General features: G+C 43.4%; 1 protein-coding gene across 1 annotated transcript in view; it reads left to right on the top strand.

The window, feature by feature from the left end:
* LOC124280110 (multidrug resistance-associated protein 1-like) overlaps nucleotides 1-25,103 on the top strand; it is an 82,350-nt gene that overhangs the window by 7,737 nt on the left and 49,510 nt on the right. The window contains 4 exon segments of the mRNA XM_046716002.1: nucleotides 376-495; nucleotides 804-932; nucleotides 1,365-1,484; nucleotides 2,916-2,977. Of these exon segments, the coding sequence (XP_046571958.1) occupies nucleotides 376-495; nucleotides 804-932; nucleotides 1,365-1,484; nucleotides 2,916-2,977 (431 nt within the window).

Raw genomic sequence — 25,103 nt, 5'->3', positions numbered from 1 at the left:
CCGCCAGACAGCGTGTGGGACTTTTCCCCAGGACGCGCTGCCTAGTCAAACGCACCAACAACTTTGCGGACAGTGTGAAGACTCAATACAACGCATGGTCTTTATGAAAGCACCCTTGAAGACCTTCAGCAACCCATGTTTATCGAAAGAGGCGACTAACGGGATCGGGTGGTCAGACTCGCTGTCTTGGTAGACACATGTCATCGTATATCAGTTGTGCAGATCATGATGTTGATCACTGGATTGTCTGGTCCAGACTGGGTTATTTACAGACCGCCGCATAATAGCTTGATTATTTCTGAGTGTGGCGTTAAACAACAAACAAACAAACACTACCTTATACAGCATAGGCACATGTATGGTTGTTTGTTTCAGATTGTTAGCGCTCTTCTGGCGCTAATGGCATTTGTTGATTTCGCCATAGCGGCTTCGATCTTTAGGTCTACCTCATCCCCAGCTTCCTACCACGCCCACATCCTGAAGATGCTGTCTTTTGTAAGTACTTGTAGGTCAGGTAGTATGTATTGTTGTGATATCGATGTTACCCATTTCAATGTTGTTGAAATAGAAAGCTGTTGAATCGACAATCAATGTGGCCTCTCTGTGAGATAATGCATGGGCTCTGCGATGTTCTGGATATGTAATGCACACTATAAAGCAGGTGTAATATATACGTTGTATTGTAGGTTTATTGTGTGTTGTAATGCAAGAGCAAAGTTTTCTGTGTTGCAGGTGTGATATATATGTTGTTTTGTAGGTTTCGTGTGTGCTGTAATGCAATAGCAATGTGTTCTGAGTTGCAGATGCTGTGCATGTACCTTACTCTACAATCACGGAGGAAGGGACTGACCAGTTCCTGTATCTTGTTCATCTTCTGGTTTCTCATTGTTTTCTGCAACATCGTCCCCTTCTACACTTACATCATTCAGTGGGTGAGTTCAACTATACTACATAGTGTCCTCAATGTGACTTGGATGTTGACAGTGTGACCTTGGCGTTTCCGGTAAGATTTAGGTGCCCTCAGTATAACCCTTGTGTTGTCAATGTGATCTTGGCGTCTCCGGTAAGATTTAGGTGCCGGTAAGATTTAGGTGTGCCCCGGTAAGATTTCGGATCAGTATAACCCTTGTGTTGTCAATGTGATCTTAGGCGTTTCCGGTAAGATTTAGGTGCCCTCAGTATGTGATGTGGGTGTTTCCATTAATATTTAGGTGCCCTCAGTATAACCCTTGTGTTGTCAATGTGATCTTGGCGTTTTCGATAAGATTTAGGTGCCCTCAGTATAATCTATGACAAATACCTTCTCTGACATCTTTTTTCATATTACAAAGTCGACCATGATATTGTGTAAATTTGGTTGACAGGCAAAGCATCCCGTTGCCAAACTGATGCTGTTCTTCACCAGTTTTGCTATCCTCTTCTGCCAGTTTGTTCTTCACCTGTTCGCCGACAGGCTCCCTGTTCGCAAGAAGAAAGGAAAAAGGGTAAGGACTGTCACAAATGCCCAGAGTGGTTGATCTAGTTTCAATTGAGGATACAGTGAGTGAGTATGGTTTTACGCCGTTTTTAGCAATATTTCACCAATTTCACTGCGGGGGACACCAGAAATGGGCTTCACGTATTGTGCCCATGTGGGGAATCGAACCCGGGTCTTCGGCGTGACGAGCGGACGCTTTAACCACTAGGCTACCCCACCGCCCCTGAGGATTCAGGAAGAGGGTAGTAGGAGCATCATCTGTCGGAAATGCCCTTCGTGTCCGGATTCATCTAGAGGCTCCCCAACACTTGAATTTTGGCGGAAAGGTCAGATCTGTCCCAAGTGTCAACTATAAGTGATTTATACAAGAGACCATTAATCAAGCACCACTCACTTATGTGATAAGTACCCAAACTCTATGCGTTGTTGTGTACGCTTTGCAGGGCACGCCAAACCCGTTGACGTTGCTTGCTGCAAATATGTTCTCTGCTATTCGGAGTGCATTGGATCAGGCAGTATATAGCTGACAAAGACCACATGGCATCTATTGCAGTGGTACGATATTTGGACATGTCATGTATGTAATGTTGAGCAGTCACATTTCCGTAAATAATTGCCAATTAGGCCCTCTGCTGCCAACAACTTCCTCCCCACACCATACGATACGACTTCCTGATTGGGACATCCCCTTCGGCCTATATGCGCCATAAACACGACTAGGGCACGCTGCCATGTACTTAACTCCGAACAGGCGTCGTGAATACGACCTTCTGTCAGTCACGTCCTAGCCAGCGACTTACAATTCGGGCACATCTCAATATGTAACGACAATATGTGACGGTTGTAAGCCCTAATTTGGTGAGTGCAGAATTGTCTGGCCATTTTCCGTCAACTAATCACATGCCCTAAAGCATTCCTTAACGATGACGTCACTGTCAGGAATCAGCTCCAGAGATGCAGAGTACGGAACGGTTTTCATTGGACGTGGTTACTCTGGGGCTGCTTAGTTCTGGCCTGTATGGCGCCTTTCCGAACAGATGAGCTCTAGCAACACGGGAGAACCAAAGATTCTAGCAATGTGGGCATGGATGGCTCCCATCTTGGTGAACGGCTATCAGTCGTAGCATTTCAGTTGTGTGTTTTTGTCAGTTGGATTGTCTCACATGCTGTCCGTATCATTTACATACCCTATTTACACGTGTACTCTGGCCGTCCAATGGGGCACATGTTTCCCTTATTTTCTCGAAGTTTCTACTAACAACGTTTCTTGGTCCTGTAACCATACAGAACATTGTAGCTTTCGTACGACGTGTTTTGTATTTGGCCATTTCATGTGAGCGGCAAGGTTAACGTAGAACCAGTGTTGAACACTATTTGTTCTTTAAGGTTTTAAAGCTGGCCAGGCAGTGTGTTACTGGACGCTGCTTTTATGTTCCAGGAACCTTGTCCAGAGACAACAGCAGCCTTCCTCAGCAAGATCACCTTTCACTGGATAACAGGGTAGAGTATCACACAGTCTCACACTTTACACCAGATTACAGGTTAGAGTATCACACAGTCTCACACTTTGCACTTGATAAGTGGGTAGTGTGTCAGAAATTCTCACACTTTACACCGGATCACAGGTTAGAGTATCACACAGTCTCACACTTTACACTTGATAAGTGGGTAGAGTATCACACAGTCTCACACTCTTACACCGGATAACAGGGTAGAGTATCACACAGTCTCACACCTTACACAGGATAACTGGGTAGAGTATCACACAGTCTCACACTTTACACACTGGATAACAGGGTAGATATCACACCGTCTCACACCTACAGTATCACAGAGTCTCACACTTTACACCGGATAACACAGGGTAGAGTATCACACCGTCTCACACCTTACACCACCAGATAACTGAGGGTAGAGTATCACAGTATCACACTGTCTCACACCTTACACAGGATAACTGGGTAGAGTATCACACAGTCTCACACCTTACACACACTCACACCTCACAGGATAAGTGGGTAGAGTATCACACAGTCTCACACCAGGGTAGAGTATCACACAGTCTCACACTTTACACTCACACCTTACAGATAACTGGGTAGAGTATCACACAGTCTCACACTTTAGTATCACACACACGGATAACTGGGTAGAGTATCACACAGTCTCACACTTTACACAGGATAAATGGGTAGAGTATCACACTGTCTCACACCTTACACCAGATAACTGGGTAGAGTATCACACAGTCTCACACCTTACACAGGATAAATGGGTAGAGTATCACACAGTCTCACACCTCACACAGGATAAATGGGTAGAGTATCACACTGTCTCACACGTTACACCGGATAACTGGGTAAGGTATCACACAGTCTCACACCTTACACCAGATAACTGGGTAGAGTATCACACAGTCTCACACGTTACACCGAATAACTGGGTAGAGTATCACACAGTCTCAAGCCTTACACAGGATAAGTGGGTAGGGTATCACATAGTCTCACACCTTACACAAGATAACTGGGTAGAGTATCACACAGTCTTACACCTTACACAGGACAAATGGGTAGAGTATCACACAGTCTCACACCTTACACAGAATAACTGGGTAGAGTATCACACAGTCTCACACCTTACACAGGACAAATGGGTAGAGTATCACACAGTCTCACACCTTACACAGGATAACTGGGTAGAGTATCACACAGTCTCACACCTTACACAGGATAAGTGGGTAGAGTATCACACCGTCTCACACTTTACACCAGATAACTGAGTAGAGTATCCACCATGCTCACACTTTACACCGAATAAATGGGTACAGTATCACACTGTCTCACACCTTACACCAAATAACTGGGTAGGGTATCACACAGTCTCACACCTTACACCAGATAACTGGGTAGAGTATCACAAAGTCTCACACCTTACACCAGATAAATGGGTAGGGTATCACACAGTCTCACACCTTACACAGGACAAATGGGTAGAGTATCACACAGTCTCACACCTTACACAGGATAAGTGGGTAGAGTATCACACAGTCTCACACCATACACAGGATAAGTGGGTAGAGTATCACACAGTCTCACACCTTACACAGTAAAAATGGGTAGAGTATCACACTGTCTAACACGTTACACCGGATAACTTGGTAAGGTATCACACAGTCTCAAGCCTTACACCAGATAACTGGGTAGAGTATCACACAGTCTCACACCTTACACAGGATAAGTGGGTAGGGTATCACACAGTCTCACACCTTACACAGGACAAATGGGTAGAGTATCACACAGTCTCACACATTACACAGAATAACTGGGTAGAGTATCACACAGTCTCACACCTTACACAGGATAAGTGGGTAGAGTATCACACAGTCTCACACTTTACACCAGATAACTGCTTAGAGTATCACACTTTACACCAGATAACTGAGTAGAGTATCCACCATGCTCACACTTTACACCGAATAAATGGGTACAGTATCACACTGTCTCACACCTTCCACCAGATTACTGGGTAGAGTATCACACAGTCTCACACCTTACACAGGATAAATGGGTAGAGTATAACACAGTCTCACACGTTACACCAAATAACTGGGTAGGGTATCACACAGTCTCAGGCCTTACACCAGATAACTGGGTAGAGTATCACAAAGTCTCACACCTTACACAGGATAAGTGGGTAGAGTATCACACAGTCTCACACATTACACAGGATAACTGGGTAGAGTATCACACAGTCTCACACCTTACACGGGATAACTGGGTAGAGTATCACACAGCCATACACCTTACACCAGAAAACTGGGTAGAGTATCACACAGTCTCACACTTTACACCAGATAAACGGGTAGAGTATGACACAGTCTCACACTTTACACCAGAAAAATGGGTAGAGTATCACACAGTCTCACACTTTACAACAGATAACTGGGTAGAGTATCACACAGTCTGACACACCTTATACAGGATAACTGGGTAGAGTATCACACAGTCTCACACCTTACACCAGATAACTGGATAGAGTATCACACAGTGTCACACCTTACACCAGATAAGTAGGTAGAGTGTCACACAGTCTCACACGTTACACCGAATAACTGGGTAGAGTATCACACAGTCTCACACTTTACACCAGATAAATGGGTCGAGTATCACACAGCCTCGCACATTACACAGGATAAGTGGGTAGAGTATCACACAGTCTTACACCTTACACAGCATAACTGGGTAGAGTATCACACAGTCTCACACCTTACACAGGATAAGTAGGTAGAGTATTACACAGCCTCGCACCTTACACAGGATAACTGGGTAGAGTATCACACAGTCTCACACCTTACACAGGATAACTGGGTAGAGTATCACACCGTCTCACACTTTACACCAGATAACTGGTTAGAGTATCACACTTTACACCAGATAACTGAGTAGAGTATCCACCATGCTCACACTTTACACCGAATAAATGGGTACAGTATCACACAGTCTCACACCTTACACAGGATAAATGGGTAGAGTATAACAAAGTCTCACACGTTACACCAAATAACTGGGTAGGGTATCACACAGTCTCAAGCCTTACACCAGATAACTGGGTAGAGTATCACAAAGTCTCACACCTTACACAGGATAAGTGGGAAGAGTATCACAAAGCCTCACACCTTACACCAGATTACTGGGTAGAGTATCACACAGTCTCACACCTTACACAGGATAACTGTGTAGAGTATCACAAAGCCTCACACCTTACACCAGATAGCTGGGTAGAGTATCACACAGTCTCACACTTTACACCAGATAACTGGGTAGAGTATCACACAGCCTCACACCTTACACAGGATAAGTGGGTAGAGTATCACACAGTCTCACACCTTACACAGGATAAGTGGGTAGAATATCACACAGTCTCACACCTTACACGGGATAACTGGGTAGAGTATCACACAGCCAGACACCTTATACGGGATAACTGGGTAGAGTATCACACAGTCTCATACTTTACACCAGATAAATGGGTAGAGTATGACACAGTCTCACACTTTACACCAGAAAAATGGGTAGAGTATCACACAGTCTCACACTTTACAACAGATTACTGGGTAGAGTATCACACAGTCTGACACACCTTATACAGGATAACTGGGTAAGGTATCACACAGTCTCACACCTTACACCAGATAACTGGATAGAGTGTCACACAGTCTCACACCTTACACCAGATAAGTGGGTAGAGTGTCATACAGTCTCACACTTTACACTGCATAACTGGGTAGAGTATCACACAGCCTCACACCTTACACCAGGTAACTGGGTAGAGTATCACACAGCCTCATACATTAGACCAGACAACTGGGTAGAGTATCACACAGCCTCGCACCTTACACAGGATAAGTGGGTAGAGTATCACACAGTCTCACACATTACACAGCACAACTGGGTAGAGTATCACACAGTCTCACACCTTACACGGGATAACTGGGTAGAGTATCACACAGTCTCACACCTTACACCAGATAACTGGGTAGAGTATCACACAGTCTCACACTTTACAACAGATAAATGGGTAGAGTATCACACAACCTCACACCTTACACAGGATAAGTGGGTAGAGTATCATACAGTCTCACACCTTACACAGGATAACTGGGTAGAGTATCACACAGTCTCACACCTTACACGGGATAACTGGGTAGAGTATCACACAGTCTCACACTTTACACCAGATAAATGGGTCGCGTATCACACAGCCTCGCACCTTACACAGGATAAGTGGGTAGAGTATCACACAGTCTTACACCTTACACAGCATAACTGGGTAGAGTATCACACAGTCTCACACCTTACACAGGATAAGTAGGTAGAGTATTACACAGCCTCGCACCTTGCACAGGATAAGTGGGTAGAGTATCACACAGTCTCACACCTTACACAGGATAACTGGGTAGAGTATCCCACAGTCTCACACTTTACACCAGATAACTGGGTAGAGTATCACACAGCCTCACACCTTACACAGGTTAAGTGGGTAGAGTATCACACAGTCTCACACCTTACACCAGGTAACTGGGTAGAGTATCACACAGTCTCACACCTTACACGGGATAACTGGGTAGAGTATCACACAGCCTAACACCTTACACCAGATAACTGGGCAGTGTATGACACAGTCTCACACTTTACACAACACCAGAAAAATGGGTAGAGTATCACACAGTCTCACACTTTACAACAGATTACTGGGTAGAGTATCACACAGTCTGACACACCTTATACAGGATAAGTGGGTAAGGTATCACACAGTCTCACACTTTACACCAGATAACTGGATAGAGTATCACACAGTCTCACACCTTACATCAGGTAACTTTGTAGAGTGTCACACAGTCTCACACATTAGACCAGATAACTTGGTAGAGTATCACACAGTCTCACACTTTACACCAGATAAATGGGTCGAGTATCACACAGTCTCACACCTTACACAGGATAAGTGGGTAGAGTATCACACAGTCTCACACCTTACACAGCATAACTGGGTAGAGTATCACACAGTCTCACACCTTACACGGGATAATTGGGCAGAGTATTACACAGCCTCGCACCTTACACAGGATAAGTGGGTAGAGTATCACACAGTCTGACACACCTTACACTGCATAACTGGGTAGAGTATCACACACTCTCACACCTTACACCAGATAACTGGGTAGAGTATCACACAGTCTCACACTTTACAACAGACAAATGGGTAGAGTATCACACAACCTCACACTTACACAGGATAAGTGGGTAGAGTACCATACAATCTCACACCTTACACAGGATAACTGGGTAGAGTATCACACAGTCTCACACCTTACACGGGATAACTGGGTAGAGTATCACACAGCCTCACACCTTACACCAAATAACTGGGTAGATTATCACACAGTCTCACACCTTTCACCAGATAAATGGGTAGAGTATCACACAGTCTCACACTTTACACCAGAAAAATGGGTAGAGTATCACACAGTCTCACACTTTACAAGAGATAACTGAGTAGAGTATCACACAGTCTGACACGCCATATACATGATAACTGGGTAAGGTATCACACATTCTCACACCTTACACCAGATAACTGGATAGAGTATCATACAGTCTCACACCTTACACCAGATAAGTAGGTAGAGTATCACACAGTCTCACACCTTACACTGCATAACTGGGTAGAGTATCACACAGTCTCACACCGTACACCAGGTAACTGGGTAGAGTATCACACAGTCTCATACATTAGACCAGATAACTGGGTAGAGTATCACACAGTCTCACACTTTACACCAGATAAATGGGTCGAGTATCACACTGCCTCGCACCTTACACAGATTAAGTGGGTAGAGTATCACACAGTCTCACCTTACACGTCATAACTGGGTAGAGTATCACACAGCCTCACACCTTACACGGGATAACTGGGTAGAGTATCACACAGTCCGACACACCTTACACAGGATAAGTAGGTAGAGTATAACACAGTCTCACACTTTACACAAGATAACTGGGTAGAGTATCACAAAGTCTCACACTTTACACGAGATAACTGGATAGAGTATCGCACAGTCTTACACTTTACATCAAAAAGGGGTAGAGTATCACACAGTCTGACACACCTTACACAGGATAACTGGGTAGAGTATCACACAGTCTCACACTTTACACAGGATAACTGGGCAGAGTATCACACAGCCTCACACTTTACACCAGATAACTGGGTAGAGTATCACACAGTCTCACACTTTACACCAGATAAAAGGGTAGAGTATCACACAGTCTCACACTTTACACCTAGAAAGATGGGAAGAGTATCACACAGCCTCACACTTTACACCAAATAACTGGGTAGAGTATCACACAGTCTGACACACCTTACACAGGATAACTGGGCAGAGTATCACACAGCCTCACACCTTACACCAGATAACTGGGTAGAGTATCACACAGTCTCACACTTTACGCCAGATAACTGGGTAGAGTATCACAAAGTCTCACACTTTACGCCTGATAATCGGGTAGAGTATCACAGAGTCTCACACTTTACACCAGATAACTGGGTAGAGTATCACACAGTCTGACACACCTTATACAGGATAACTGGGTAAGGTATCACACAGTCTCACACCTTACACCAGATACCTGGGTAGAGTATCACACAGCCTCACACCTTACACCAGATAAGTAGGTAGAGTGTCACACAGTCTCACACCTTACACTGCATAACTGGGTAGAGTATCACACAGTCTCACACCTTACACCAGGTAACTGGGTAGAGTATCACACAGTCTCACACCTTACACCAGGTAACTGGGTAGAGTATCACACAGTCTGACACACCTTACACCAGATAACTGGGTAGAGTATAACACAGTCTCACACATTGGACCAGATAACTGGGTAGAGTATCACACAGTCTGACACACCTTACACAGGATAAGTAGGTAGAGTATCACACCGTCTCACACTTTACACCAGATAACTGGGTAGAGTATCACACAGCCTCGCACCTTACACAGGATAAGTGGGTAGAGTATCACACAGTCTCACACCTTACACAGCATAACTGGGTAGAGTATCACACAGTCTCACACCTTACACGGGATAACTGGGTAGAGTATTACACAGCCTCGCACCTTACACAGGATAAGTGGGTAGAGTATCACACAGTCTCACACCTTACACTGCATAACTGGGTAGAGTATCACACACTCTCACACTTTACACCAGATAACTGGGTAGAGTATCACACAGTCTCACACTTTACAACAAACAAATGGGTAGAGTATCACACAACCTCACACCTTACACAGGATAAGTGGGTAGAGTATCATACAGTCTCACATCTTACACAGGATAACTGGGTAGAGTATCACACACTCTCACACCTTACACGGGATAACTGGGTAGAGTATCACACAGCCTAACACCTTACACCAAATAACTGGGTAGAGTATCACACAGTCTCACACCTTACACCAGATAAATGGGTAGAGTATCACACAGTCTCACACTTTACACCAGAAAAATGGGTAGAGTATCACACAGTCTCACACTTTACAAGAGATAACTGAGTAGAGTATCACACAGTCTGACACGCCATATACATGATAACTGGGTAAGGTATCACACAGTCTCACACCTTACACCAGATAACTGGATAGAGTATCACACAGTCTCACACCTTACACCAGATATGTAGGTAGAGTATCACACAGTCTCACACTTTACACCAGAAAAATGGGTAGAGTATCACACAGTCTCACACTTTACAAGAGATAACTGAGTAGAGTATCACACAGTCTGACACGCCATATACATGATAACTGGGTAAGGTATCACACAGTCTCACACCTTACACCAGATAACTGGATAGAGTATCACACAGTCTCACACCTTACACCAGATAAGTAGGTAGAGTATCACACAGTCTCACACCTTACACTGCATAACTGGGTAGAGTATCACACAGTCTCACACCGTACACCAGGTAACTGGGTAGAGTATCACACAGTCTCATACATTAGACCAGATAACTGGGTAGAGTATCACACAGTCTCACACTTTACACCAGATAAATGGGTCGAGTATCACACAGCCTCGCACCTTACACAGATTAAGTGGGTAGAGTATCACACAGTCTCACCTTACACATCATAACTGGGTAGAGTATCACACAGCCTCACACCTTACACGGGATAACTGGGTAGAGTATCACACAGTCTCACAGCTAACACCAGGTAACTGCGTAGAGTATCACACAGTCTGACAAATCTTACACAGGATAACTGGGTAGAGTATCACACAGTCTGACACACCTTACACAGGATAAGTAGGTAGAGTATCACACAGTCTCACACTTTACACCAGATAACTGGGTAGAGTATCACAAAGTCTCACACTTTACACGAGATAACTGGATAGAGTATCGCACAGTCTTACACTTTACATCAAAAACGGGTAGAGTATCACACAGTCTGACACACCTTATACAGGATAACTGGGTAAGGTATCACACAGTCTCACACCTTACACGAGATACCTGGGTAGAGTATCACACAGCCTCACACCTTACACCAGATAAGTAGGTAGAGTGTCACACAGTCTCACACCTTACACTGCATAACTGGGTAGAGTATCACACAGTCTCACACCTTACACCAGGTAACTGGGTAGAGTATCACACAGTCTCACACCCCTTACACCAGGTAACTGGGTAGAGTATCACACAGTCTGACACACCTTACACCAGATAACTGGGTAGAGTATAACACAGTCTCACACATTGGACCAGATAACTGGGTAGAGTATCACACAGTCTGACACACCTTACACAGGATAAGTAGGTAGAGTATCACACCGTCTCACACTTTACACCAGATAACTGGGTAGAGTATCACACAGTCTCACACTTTACACCAGAAAACTGGGTAGAGTATCACACAGTCTCACAATTTACACCAGAAAAATGGGTAGAGTATCACACAGTCTGACACACCTTACACCAGATAACTGGGTAGAGTATCACACAGTCTCACACTTTACACCAGATGAATGGGTAGAGTATCACACAGTCTCACACTTTACACCAGATAACTGGGTAGAGTGTCACAAAGTCTCACACCTTACACCAGATAACTGGATAGAGTATCACACAGTCTCACACCTTACACCAGATAAGTAGGTTGAGTATCACACAGTCTCACACCTTACACTGCATAACTCGGTAGAGTATCACACAGTCTCACACCGTACACCAGGTAACTGGGTAGAGTATCACACAGTCTCATACATTAGACCAGATAACTGGGTAGAGTATTACACAGTCTCACACTTTACACCAGATAAATGGGTCGAGTATCACACAGCCTCGCACCTTACACAGATTAAGTGGGTAGAGTATCACACAGTCTCACCTTACACATCATAACTGGGTAGAGTATCACACAGCCTCACACCTTACACGGGATAACTGGGTATAGTATCACACAGTCTCACAGCTAACACCAGGTAACTGGGTAGAGTATCACACAGTCTGACAAATCTTACACAGGATAACTGGGTAGAGTACAACACAGTCTCACACATTAGACCAGATAACTGGGTAGAGTATCGCACAGTCTGACACACCTTACACAGGATAAGTAGGTAGAGTATCACACAGTCTCACACTTTACACCAGATAACTGGGTAGAGTATCACAAAGTCTCACACTTTACACGAGATAACTGGATAGAGTATCGCACAGTCTTACACTTTACATCAAAAAGGGGTAGAGTATCACACAGTCTGACACACCTTATACAGGATAACTGGGTAAGGTATCACACAGTCTCACACCTTACACAAGATACCTGGGTAGAGTATCACACAGCCTCACACCTTACACCAGATAAGTAGGTAGAGTGTCACACAGTCTCACACCTTACACTGCATAACTGGGTAGAGTATCACACAGTCTCACACCTTACACCAGGTAACTGGGTAGAGTATCACACAGTCTCACACCTTACACCAGGTAACTGGGTAGAGTATCACACAGTCTGACACACCTTACACCAGATAACTGGGTAGAGTATAACACAGTCTCACACATTGGACCAGATAACTGGGTAGAGTATCACACAGTCTGACACACCTTACACAGGATAAGTAGGTAGAGTATCACACCGTCTCACACTTTACACCAGATAACTGGGTAGAGTATCACACAGTCTCACACTTTACACCAGATAACTGGGTAGAGTATCACACAGTCTCACAATTTACACCAGAAAAATGGGTAGAGTATCACACAGTCTGACACACCTTACACCAGATAACTGGGTAGAGTATCACACAGTCTCACACTTTACACCAGATGAATGGGTAGAGTATCACACAGTCTCACACTTTACACCAGATAACTGGGTAGAGTGTCACAAAGTCTCACACCTTACACCAGATAACTGGATAGAGTATCACACAGTCTCACACCTTACACCAGATAAGAAGGTAGAGTATCACACAGTCTCACACCTTACACTGCATAACTGGGTAGAGTATCACACAGTCTCACACCTTACACCAGGTAACTGGGTAGAGTATCACACAGTCTCATACATTAGACCAGATAACTGGGTAGAGTATCACACAGTCTCACACTTTACACCAGATAAATGGGTCGAGTATCACACAGCCTCGCACCTTACACAGGGTAAGTGGGTAGAGTATCACACAGTCTCACCTTAAACAGCATAACTGGGTAGAGTATCACACAGCCTCACACCTTACACGGGATAACTGGGTAGAGTATCACACAGTCTCACAGCTAACACCAGGTAACTGGGTAGAGTATCACACAGTCTGACAAATCTTACACAGGATAACTGGGTAGAGTATAACACAGTCTCACACATTAGACCAGATAACTGGGTAGAGTATCACACAGTCTGACACACCTTACACAGGATAAGTAGGTAGAGTATCACACAGTCTCACACTTTACACCAGATAACTGGGTAGAGTATCACAAAGTCTCACACTTTACACGAGATAACTGGGTAGAGTATCGCACAGTCTTACACTTTACATCAAAAAGGGGTAGAGTATCACACAGTCTGACACACCTTACACAGGATAACTGGGTAGAGTATCACACAGTCTCACACTTTACACAGGATAACTGGGCAGAGTATCACACAGCCTCACACTTTACACCAAATAACTGGGTAGAGTATCACACAGTCTCACACTTTACACCACATAAAAGGGTAGAGTATCACACAGTCTCACACTTTACACCTAGAAAGATGGGAAGAGTATCACACACCCTCACACTTTACACCAAATAACTGGGTAGAGTATCACACAGTCTGACACACCTTACACAGGATAACTGGGTAGAGTATCACACAGTCTGACACACCTTACACCAGATAACTGGGTAGAGTATAGCACAGTCTCACACATTGGACCAGATAACTGGGTAGAGTATCACACAGTCTGACACACCTTACACAGGATAAGTAGGTAGAGTATCACACCGTCTCACACTTTACACCAGATAACTGGGTAGAGTATCACACAGTCTCACACTTTACACCAGATAACTGGGTAGAGTATCACACAGTCTCACAATTTACACCAGAAAAATGGGTAGAGTATCACACAGTCTGACACACCTTACACCAGATAACTGGGTAGAGTATCACACAGTCTCACACTTTACACCAGATGAATGGGTAGAGTATCACACAGTCTCACACTTTACACCAGATAACTGGGTAGAGTGTCACAAAGTCTCACACCTTACACCAGATAACTGGATAGAGTATCACACAGTCTCACACCTTACACCAGATAAGTAGGTAGAGTATCACACAGTCTCACACCTTACACTGCATAACTGGGTAGAGTATCACACAGTCTCACACCTTACACCAGGTAACTGGGTAGAGTATCACACAGTCTCATACATTAGTCCAGATAACTGGGTAGAGTATCACACAGTCTCACACTTTACACCAGATAAATGGGTCGAGTATCACACAGCCTCGCACCTTACACAGGGTAAGTGGGTAGAGTATCACACAGTCTCACACTTTAAACAGCATAACTGGGTAGAGTATCACACAGCCTCACACCTTACACGGGATAACTGGGTAGAGTATCACACAGTCTCACAGCTAACACCAGGTAACTGGGTAGAGTATCACACAGTCTGACAAATCTTACACAGGATAACTGGGTAGAGTATAACACAGTCTCACACATTAGACCAGATAACTGGGTAGAGTATCACACAGTCTGACACACCTTACACAGGATAAGTAGGTAGAGTATCACACAGTCTCACACTTTACACCAGATAACTGGGTAGAGTATCACAAAGTCTCACACTTTACACGAGATAACTGGGTAGAGTATCGCACAGTCTTACACTTTACATCAAAAAGGGGTAGAGTATCACACAGTCTGACACACCTTACACAGGATAACTGGGTAGAGTATCACACAGTCTCACACTTTACACAGGATAACTGGGCAGAGTATCACACAGCCTCACACTTTACACCAGATAACTGGGTAGAGTATCACACAGTCTCACACTTTACACCAGATAAAAGGGTAGAGTATCACACAGTCTCACACTTTACACCTAGAAAGATGGGAAGAGTATCACACACCCTCACACTTTACACCAAATAACTGGGTAGAGTATCACACAGTCTGACACACCTTACACAGGATAACTGGGCAGAGTATCACACAGCCTCACACCTTACACCAGATAACTGGGTAGAGTATCACACAGTCTCACACTTTACACCAGATAACTGGGTAGAGTATCACACAGTCTCACACTTTACGCCAGATAATCGGGTAGAGTATCACAGAGTCTCACACCTTACACCAGATAACTGGGTAGAGTATCACACAGTCTGACACACCTTATACAGGATAACTGGGTAAGGTATCACACAGTCTCACACCTTACACCAGATACCTGGGTAGAGTGTCACACAGTCTCAAACCTTACACTGCATAACTGGGTAGAGTATCACACAGTCTCACACCTTACACCAGGTAACTGGGTAGAGTATCACACAGTCTCACACCTTACACCAGGTAACTGGGTAGAGTATCACACAGTCTGACACACCTTACACCAGATAACTGGGTAGAGTATAACACAGTCTCACACATTGGACCAGATAACTGGGTAGAGTATCACACAGTCTGACACACCTTACACAGGATAAGTAGGTAGAGTATCACACCGTCTCACACTTTACACCAGATAACTGGGTAGAGTATCACACAGTCTCACACTTTACACCAGATAACTGGGTAGAGTATCACACAGTCTCACACTTTACACCAGAAAAATGGGTAGAGTATCACACAGTCTGACACACCTTACACCAGATAACTGGGTAGAGTATCACACAGTCTCACACTTTACACCAGATGAATGGGTAGAGTATCACACAGTCTCACACTTTACACCAGATAACTGGGTAGAGTGTCACAAAGTCTCACACTTTACTACAGATAACTGGGTAGAGTGTCACACAGTCTCACACCTTACACCAGATAACTGGGTAGAGTATCACACAGTCTGACACACCTTACACAGGATAAGTAGGTAGAGTATCAAACAGCCTCACACTTTACACCAGATAACTGGGTAGAGTATGACACAGTCTCACACTTTACACGAGATAACTTGGTAGAGTATCGCACAGTCTCACACCTTACACATGATAACTTGGTAGAGTATCACACAGTCTCACACACCTGACACTAGACAACGGGGTAGTGAAGATTACCCAAAGAACTGGTTAATACTGGAACATAGCTCACATTCAACACTTGATAACAATAGAAAGTTCTAAGCTGTTTAACAGGGCAGTATATATTTCTCTTGAGGTTCAGCTTTAGTCCCACAATGACTACTCGCTAGGTTCAACTTTAGCTCCATAGGCACCCGTGAAGAGCAACCTCCTCGTGGTGGGTGCTGGGTAACGCTAATAGCTCTTCACCCCCGTGTGGACCCGGGGTCGAATTGGTCTACAGCACCCCATTGCTGGTCGTAAAATGCGACCAAATTTGGAAACCTGTTTGCCGTGGGTTGGAGGAAGGGGGAAGGGATTCTGGTGGTTGAGGGCACTGGTTCCAGCAATAGCGTTCCTTTGCCCAATACACCACCTCGACCCTGACTTCACATAGAATGGACCCGGTTCTATCAATCGGCTGGTCACGCAAAGCGCTGTGCTACTACTGGATGAGGTTGCACAAAATTGATAAATATTATTACCTTTTCTCAGTTTTGGCCAAACGATTTGCTACTTGGAACTTCAAATGTATATTGATATTTTTGTTATTTGCCTAGAGTCGCATGCCGAGAAGGCTGTGGCTCATGGGCCAATCCCGTGGGAAAATTGATCATTTAATTTTTCTGCTGGAGTATATCTTCCGGGTATCCTTGGTGCTGCAAGTTGGAAATCCACTTATCAGTATTGTCCGTAGTATACTCCGTAGTGGGTATGGGGCTGATGACGAATTACCCACCTAATAGTGTTTGAGATCAAGGTGTCATATACGTTAAAAGATTCTCAACACGAAAATAATTACAAACTCAACCTGCTAACATGTACCTGTTTTACTTTTCAACGCCATCTGCCCATGGTGTTAATTGGTGTACAAGATATGTCACGTGCACTCACTGCAGTGTGCAAACTTATACAACGAAAGACAGTGACAGTAATGTTAAAAGGTGTACCAACTGTTCAGAGGGTCACCCATCCTACTCCAAAGACTTTCTTAACAGATGGAAATCAACAGAATTGAATTTTCCAGAAACAACAGTTTATCTGATGCAAAGAAACTTGTTCAGTCTCAAGAAAGCACAGGAACCTATTCGTCTATCGTTAGGATACCCCTTAAAATAACCCCCAATATGTCATCTTTTGACTGCAAGACAGAGTTGAATTAGGTGAAATTGAGTTATACCGAAGCACCTCAAATTTGTTCAAATGAACAGTGAACTCAGACAGCGGATTCACTTTCTGACATACTTAGTCTATCTCAAAATCAGTCATCAGACGACCCTCCTCCAACTGTACATAGCACTTATCCATTCAACACTCGGGTATGGTTCCATCATAAAAGAAGTTTAAGATCGCTTAAATGATCGAGCCTGCAAAAGCAATCTTAAAATTCTTGACCCCGAAGGCAAGAACCTTCTCTTAAACACCTCCGCAATAAGCTCTCTTTGCAGCATATTACGAAACTATAAATCCAATCCAGCATACAATTGTGTGTTTAATCCCCATTCTGCGGATCTTTATAATAAAACGTCTACTCTTACTCCACCTCTTGAAATACGAATTAAACCTTTCATTTCTGCAGTTAATATCGAACTTGAAAATATATCTCCTTTCCGACTGCTTTCTTCTCCTTAGCAATTACACCACAGATGGATCGCACATTAACTAAAGTTAAAATATCTGAAACTTACCACCTTTTTTTCAACAATAATATAATGAATTAAGAAACAATTATGAATCTATCTTCACAGATGGATCCAAGGATGGTGGCGCAGTTGTTAGTGCCACTGTCATTGGACCCAAAACAGTTTCTTCTAGATTGCAAAAGAACAGCTCCATTTTTACGACAGAAGCAAACGACATGTTATCTGCTCTTAAATTTATCAATAAATAGTCTAAATATAAACTGTACATCATATTTTCAGATTTCGTTTCTTGCCTTCGGACCATTAAAACATGTCAAATAAACATCCACTTTTAATTGAAATTCTTGAGTTACAAAAGGATCTTGCTACTGACCAATATGACATCGTCTTCTGTTGGTTACCCAGCCATGTTGGACTCACAGGTAACACAATGGCTCGCTCTGTTGCTTAGGCAGCACTCAACAAATCTGTGACACCACTTCTGATACCCTACAGTCAATATAAAGCTGTTATTAGCAGCTACATCCGGGATCTAAGACAAAAGAAGTGGAACACTCAAGTTGGTATCAATAAATTACATGCAATAAAAACTTATATTGGTTATACCTACTTGGGCTGTCAGTCCAGATTTAGAGAGGTCATTTAAAGACGATGCAGTATTGACTATTGCAGATATACGCATGAATATTTCTAAAGAGGTGAGGATCCTCCGTTGTGTATCCCTTGTATTGAAAGAATCACGGTCAAAAACAAATTGAATTGCTCCACAAATTTTGATAAATATGTCTTGTACATAATATATATATTTTTTTTTATGATTGGCCGAATACATTTGATAAGTGAGATTGTTTCTGTCAGTACTGTCAAAGAACTAAATATCATTGTCCACCTGAGAGGGTACGTCAGATAACATCATACAAACTACACTTATTTGTACCATGTTTTAAGCGTAAAATATGTTCCTTTAATTCATGACTAAATTGCCAAAATCAATTCAGCTTTTGTGAAATAATGACCTCTCCCTATGTTCATCTTAGAGTCCCACAGTGACTACTCCCCGGGTTCAGCTTATGATAAACAATGACTTCTCCCTAGGTTCAGCTTTAGTCCTACAATGACTTCTCCTTAGGTTCAGCTTCTGTCCCACAATGTCTTCTCCCGAGGTTAAGCTTTTGTCCGACAATGACGTCTCAATATGTCCAGTTTTCGTCCCACAATTACTTCTCCCTAGGTTCAGCTTCCGTCCCACGGTGAGCTCTCCCAAGGTTCAGCTTTAGTCCCTCGGTGAGCTCTCTTTAGGTTCAGCTTTAATCCCACATTGACTTCTCCCTAGGTTCAGCTTTAGAGTCTCACTGACCTCTCCCTAGATTCAGCCTTAGTGCCTCGGTGACCTCTCCCAAGGTTCAGCTTTAGTCCCTCGGTGACCTCTCCCTAGGTTCAGCTTTAATCCCACATTGACTTCTCCCTAGGTTCAGTTTTAGAGTCTCACTGACCTCTCCCTTGGTTCAGGTTTAGTCCCACAATGACTTCTCCCTTGGTTCAGCTTCAGCTCCACAGTGACCTTTCCTTAGGTTCAGCTTAAGAGTCATTCGTCACCACGCGCCCCTTTCCGTAACCTCCAAGAAGACTCGTCCCCGTCTCGATTGTTGTTATGTGCGAAAATACGACAAACCAATCAGAATGTGGGTAATGGTTGCGGTGCTTTGATAAAAATATTCCCGACTACTTAAATCATTTATGGCATTATGTTATTGTTTAACAAATCATGAAACATATATATCGTCATATTGAAAGTACAATGAACTTAGCTAACAGAATTGTGCTATCTATTTTGAAGTTTTTGATAAGTATCATGCGATTGATGGTGAGAGATTCAAATACACGAGCATGCGTTTGTTGACATAACGGCTCTCACTGCTCCAACTGAGTGTATTTCTGACAATATTGCGGGCTTGTTGTGGTGATTGTATGTGCGCTTCCAACAGTGTTAGGAGTGAGTGAGTGAGTGAGTGAGGTTAGTTTTACGCCGCACTCAGCAATATTCCAGCTACATGGCGGCGGTCTGTAAATAATCGAGTCTGGACCAGACAATCCAGTGATCAACAGTATGAGCATCGATCTGCGCAATTGGGAACCGATGACATGTGTCAACCAGGTCAGCAAGCCTGACCACCCGATCCCGTTAGTCGCCTCTTACGACAAGCATGGGTTACTGAAGATCAATTCTAACCCGGACCTTCACGGTCAACAGTGTTAGGAAATGTAATTATAAATCGCTACGAATTTCAACACAATAATAGTATATCTGTATGTAACTAATCAACTTAATCTTTAACATTGGGCATATATTTCACATTGCTGGAAATATTTAAGTCTGACTTGTTTTTGGTCATTCATATATTTTTTAGCGAATTCTTTTAAAATTCCACTTGGGGTATGACAGCAAGGTTACGAGTAAGTTCGGTTTGAGAAATGTTTTAAGGTCATTTTTGAGTATCTGCTTTGGGATTTAATGTAGCTGTTTTTTTATAAATTTTATTTGCATATTCAATAAAACAAATCCCATTTGTGATTATTAAATTCTGTTCAGTAATATACTTGAAAATATAAGGCGAACAGCTGGTTGTAATGATATGTCTTTTACAAATATTTGTTCTCCTTCTTTTAGTTGTATCAAAGAGGTTTCTTCATTAAAAGAAATGAATAAAAAACACAGCAATACGATATACAAGTGCTTCGGTGATATTTAAGTACCATTAGAATCAAACAGGTTTAAAGTAGTTCTGATGTTCATACGCCAATATGAAATCCTTTCAGAGGGGCACGAGTCGCTATTCGGCTTGACCCGGAATAACACGAGTAGGTCACGAATGCTTTAGCGTCTCACTGACCTCTCCCTCCCTTCAGTGACTTCTCCAAGGTTCAGCTTTAGCTTCACAATGACTTCTCCCTAGGTTCAGCTTCAGCTCCACAGTGACCTCTCCCTAAGTTCAACTTTAGTCCCTCAGAGAGTTCTCCTTAGGTTCAGCTTTAGTCCCCGAATGACTTCTCCCCAGGTTCAGCTTTAGTTCCCCAATGACTTCTCCCTTGGTTCAGCTTTCGTCCCCCCAATGACTTCTTCCTAAGTTCAGCTTTAGTCCCCGAATTACTTCTCCCTTGGTTCAGCTTTAGTCCCCCAATGACTTCTCCCTACGTTCAGCTTTCGTCCCCCAATGACTTCTCCCTACGTTCAGCTTTAGTCCCCCAATGACTTCTCCCGTGGTTCAGCTTTAGTCCCCCAGTGACTTCTCCCTAGGTTCAGCTTTAGTCCCCCCAATGACTTCTCCCTTGCTTCAGCTTTAGTCCCCCAATGACTTCTCCCTTGGTTCAGCTTTCGCCCCACATTGACTGTTCCATAGGTTCAGCTTTCGTCCTTCAGTGATCTCTCCCTAGGTTCAGCTTTAGTCCCACATGACTTCTCCCTAGGTTCAGCTTTAGCCCCACAATGACTTCTCCCTTGGTTCAGCCTCAGCTCCACAGTGACCTATCGTAGGATAGAGTATCACACAGTCTCACACTTTACATCGGATGACTGGGTAGAGTATCACACCGTCTCACACCGGATAACTGGGTAGAGTATCACACCTTACACCAGATAACTGGGTAGAGTATCACACAGTATCACACTTTACATCAGATAACTGGGTAGAGTATCACACCCTACACAGGATAAATGGGTAGAGTATCACACAGTCTCGCACCTTACACAGGATAAGTTGGTAGAGTATCACACAGTCTCACACCTTACACCGGATAAATGGGTAGAGTATCACACTGTATCACACTTTACACCGGATAACTACTAGAGTATCTGCCATGCTCACACCTTACACCAGATAACTGGGTAGAGTATCACACCGTCTCACACCTTACATCAGATAAATTGGTAGAGTATCACACAGTCTCACACTTTACACCGGATAAGTTGGTAGAGTATCACACAGTCTCTCACTTTACATCGGATAACTGGGTAGAGTATCACACCTTACACCTGATAAATGGGTAGAGTATCACACAGTCTCACACCTTACACCGGATAAGTTGGTAGAGTATCACACAGTCTCACACTTTACATCGGATAACTGGGTAGAGTATCACACCGTCTCACACCGGATGACTGGATAGAGTATCACACCTTACACCAGATAACTGGGTAGAGTATCACACAGTATCACACTTTACATCAGATAACTGGGTAGAGTATCACACTTTACACCGGATAACTGGGTACAGTATCACACCTTACACCAGGTTACTGGGTAGAGTATCACATCTTACACCGGATAACTGGGTAGAGTATCCCACTTTTCACCAGATAACTGGGTACAGTATCACACCTTACACCAGGTTACTGGGTAGAGTATCACATATTACACCGGATAACTGGGTAGAGTATCCCCCTTTTCACCAGATAACTGGGTAGAGTATCACACCGTACACCAGATTACTGGGTAGAGTATCACATCTTACACCAGATAACTGGGTAGAGTATCACACAGTCTAACACTTTACACAGGATAAATGGGTCGAGTATCACACAGTCTCACACCTTACACAGGGTGACTGGGTAGAGTATCACACAGTCTCACACCTTACACCGGATAAATGGGTAGAGTATCACACAGTCTCACACCTTACACGGGATAACTGGGTAGAGTATCACATAGTCTAACACTTTACACAGGATAAATGGGTAGAGTATCACACAGTCTCACACCTTACACAGGGTGACTGGGTAGAGTATAACACAGTCTCACACCTTACACCGGATAAATGGGTAGAGTATCACACAGTCTCACACCTTACACAGGATAACTGGGTAGAGTATCACACAGTATCACACCTTACACATGATAACTGGGTAGAGTATCACACAGCCTGACACACCTGACACTACACAACGGGGTAGTGAAGATTACCCAAAGAACTGGATAATACGGGAACATAGCTCACAGTCAACACTTGATAACAATAGAAAGTTCTAAGCTGTTTAACAGGGCAGTACATATTTCCCTTGAGGTTCAGCTTTAGTCCCACAATGACTACTCGCTAGGTTCAGCTTTAGTCCCACAATGACTACTCGCTAGGTTCAGCTTTAGTCCCACAATGACTACTCGCTAGGTTCAACTTTAGCTCCATAGGCACCCGTGAAGAGCAACCTCCTCGTGGTGGGTGCTGGGTAACGCTAATAGCTCTTCACCCCCGTGTGGACCCGGGGTCGAATTGGTCTACAGCACCCCATTGCTGGTCGTAAAATGCGACCAAATTGGGAAATATGTTTGCCGTGGGTTGGAGGAAGGAGGAAGGATGAAGGGATTCAGGTGGTTGAGGGCACTGGTTCCAGGAATAGCGTTCCTTTGCCCAATACACCACTTCGATCCTGACTTCACTTAGAATGGACCCGGTTCTATCAATCGGCTGGTCACGCCAAGCCATGTGCTACTACTGTATGAGGTTGCACAAAATTGATAAAATATGATTACCTTATTCTCAGTTTTGGCCAAATGATTTGCTACTTGGAATTTCAAATGTATATTGATATTTTTGTTATTTGCCAAGGGTCGCATGCCAAGAAGGCGGTGGCTCATGGGCCAATCCCGTGGGAAAATTGATCATTTAGTATTTCTGGTGGAGTATATCCTCCGGGTATCCTTGGTGCTGCAAGTTGGAAATCCACTTATCAGTATTGTCTTCCTGATAATCCGTAGTGGGTTGGGAGCTGATGACGAATTACCCACCCAATAGTGTTTGAGATCAAGGTGTCATATACGTTAAAAGATTCTCAACACCTGTTTTACTTTTCAACGCCATCTGCCCATGGTGTTAATTGGTGTACAAGATATGTCACATGCACTCACTGCAGAGTGCAAACTTATATAACGAAAGACAGTGACAGTAATGTTAAAAGGTGTACCAACTGTTCAGAGGGTCACCCATCCTACTCCAAAGACTTTCTTAACAGATGGAAATCAACAGAATTGAATTTTCCAGAAACAACAGTTTATCTGATGCAAAGAAACTTGTTCAGTCTCAAGAAAGCACAGGAACCTATTCGTCTATCGTTAGGATACCCCTTAAAATAACCCCCAATATGTCATCTATTGACTTCAAGACATAGTTGAATTAGGTGAAATTGAATTATACCGAAGCACCTCAAATTTGCTCAAATGAACAGTGAACTCAAACAGCGGATTCACTTTCTGACATACTTAGTCTATCTCAAAATCAGTCATCAGACGACCCTCCTCCAACTGTACATAGCACTTATCCATTCAACACTCGGGTATGGCTCCATCATAAAAGAAGTTTAAGATTGCTTAAATGATCGAGCCTGCAAAAGCAATCTTAAAATTCTTGACCCCGAAGGCAAGAACCTTCTCTTAAACACCTCCGCAATAAGCTCTCTTTGCAGCATATTACGAAACTATTTTACAATAAACCCAATACAGTATACAAATGTGTGTTTAATCCCCATTCTGCGGATCTATATAATAAAACGTCTACTCTTACTCCACCTCTTGAAATACGAATTAAACCTTTCATTTCTGCAGTTAATATCGAACTTGAAAATATATCT

Source organism: Haliotis rubra, unplaced genomic scaffold (assembly GCF_003918875.1).
Source record: "Haliotis rubra isolate DU_JTF1 unplaced genomic scaffold, ASM391887v1 Scf1072, whole genome shotgun sequence".
NCBI lineage: Eukaryota > Metazoa > Mollusca > Gastropoda > Lepetellida > Haliotidae > Haliotis > Haliotis rubra.
Note: the sequence above shows the minus strand (reverse complement) of the source record. Positions and strands in the feature narration are given on the sequence as shown.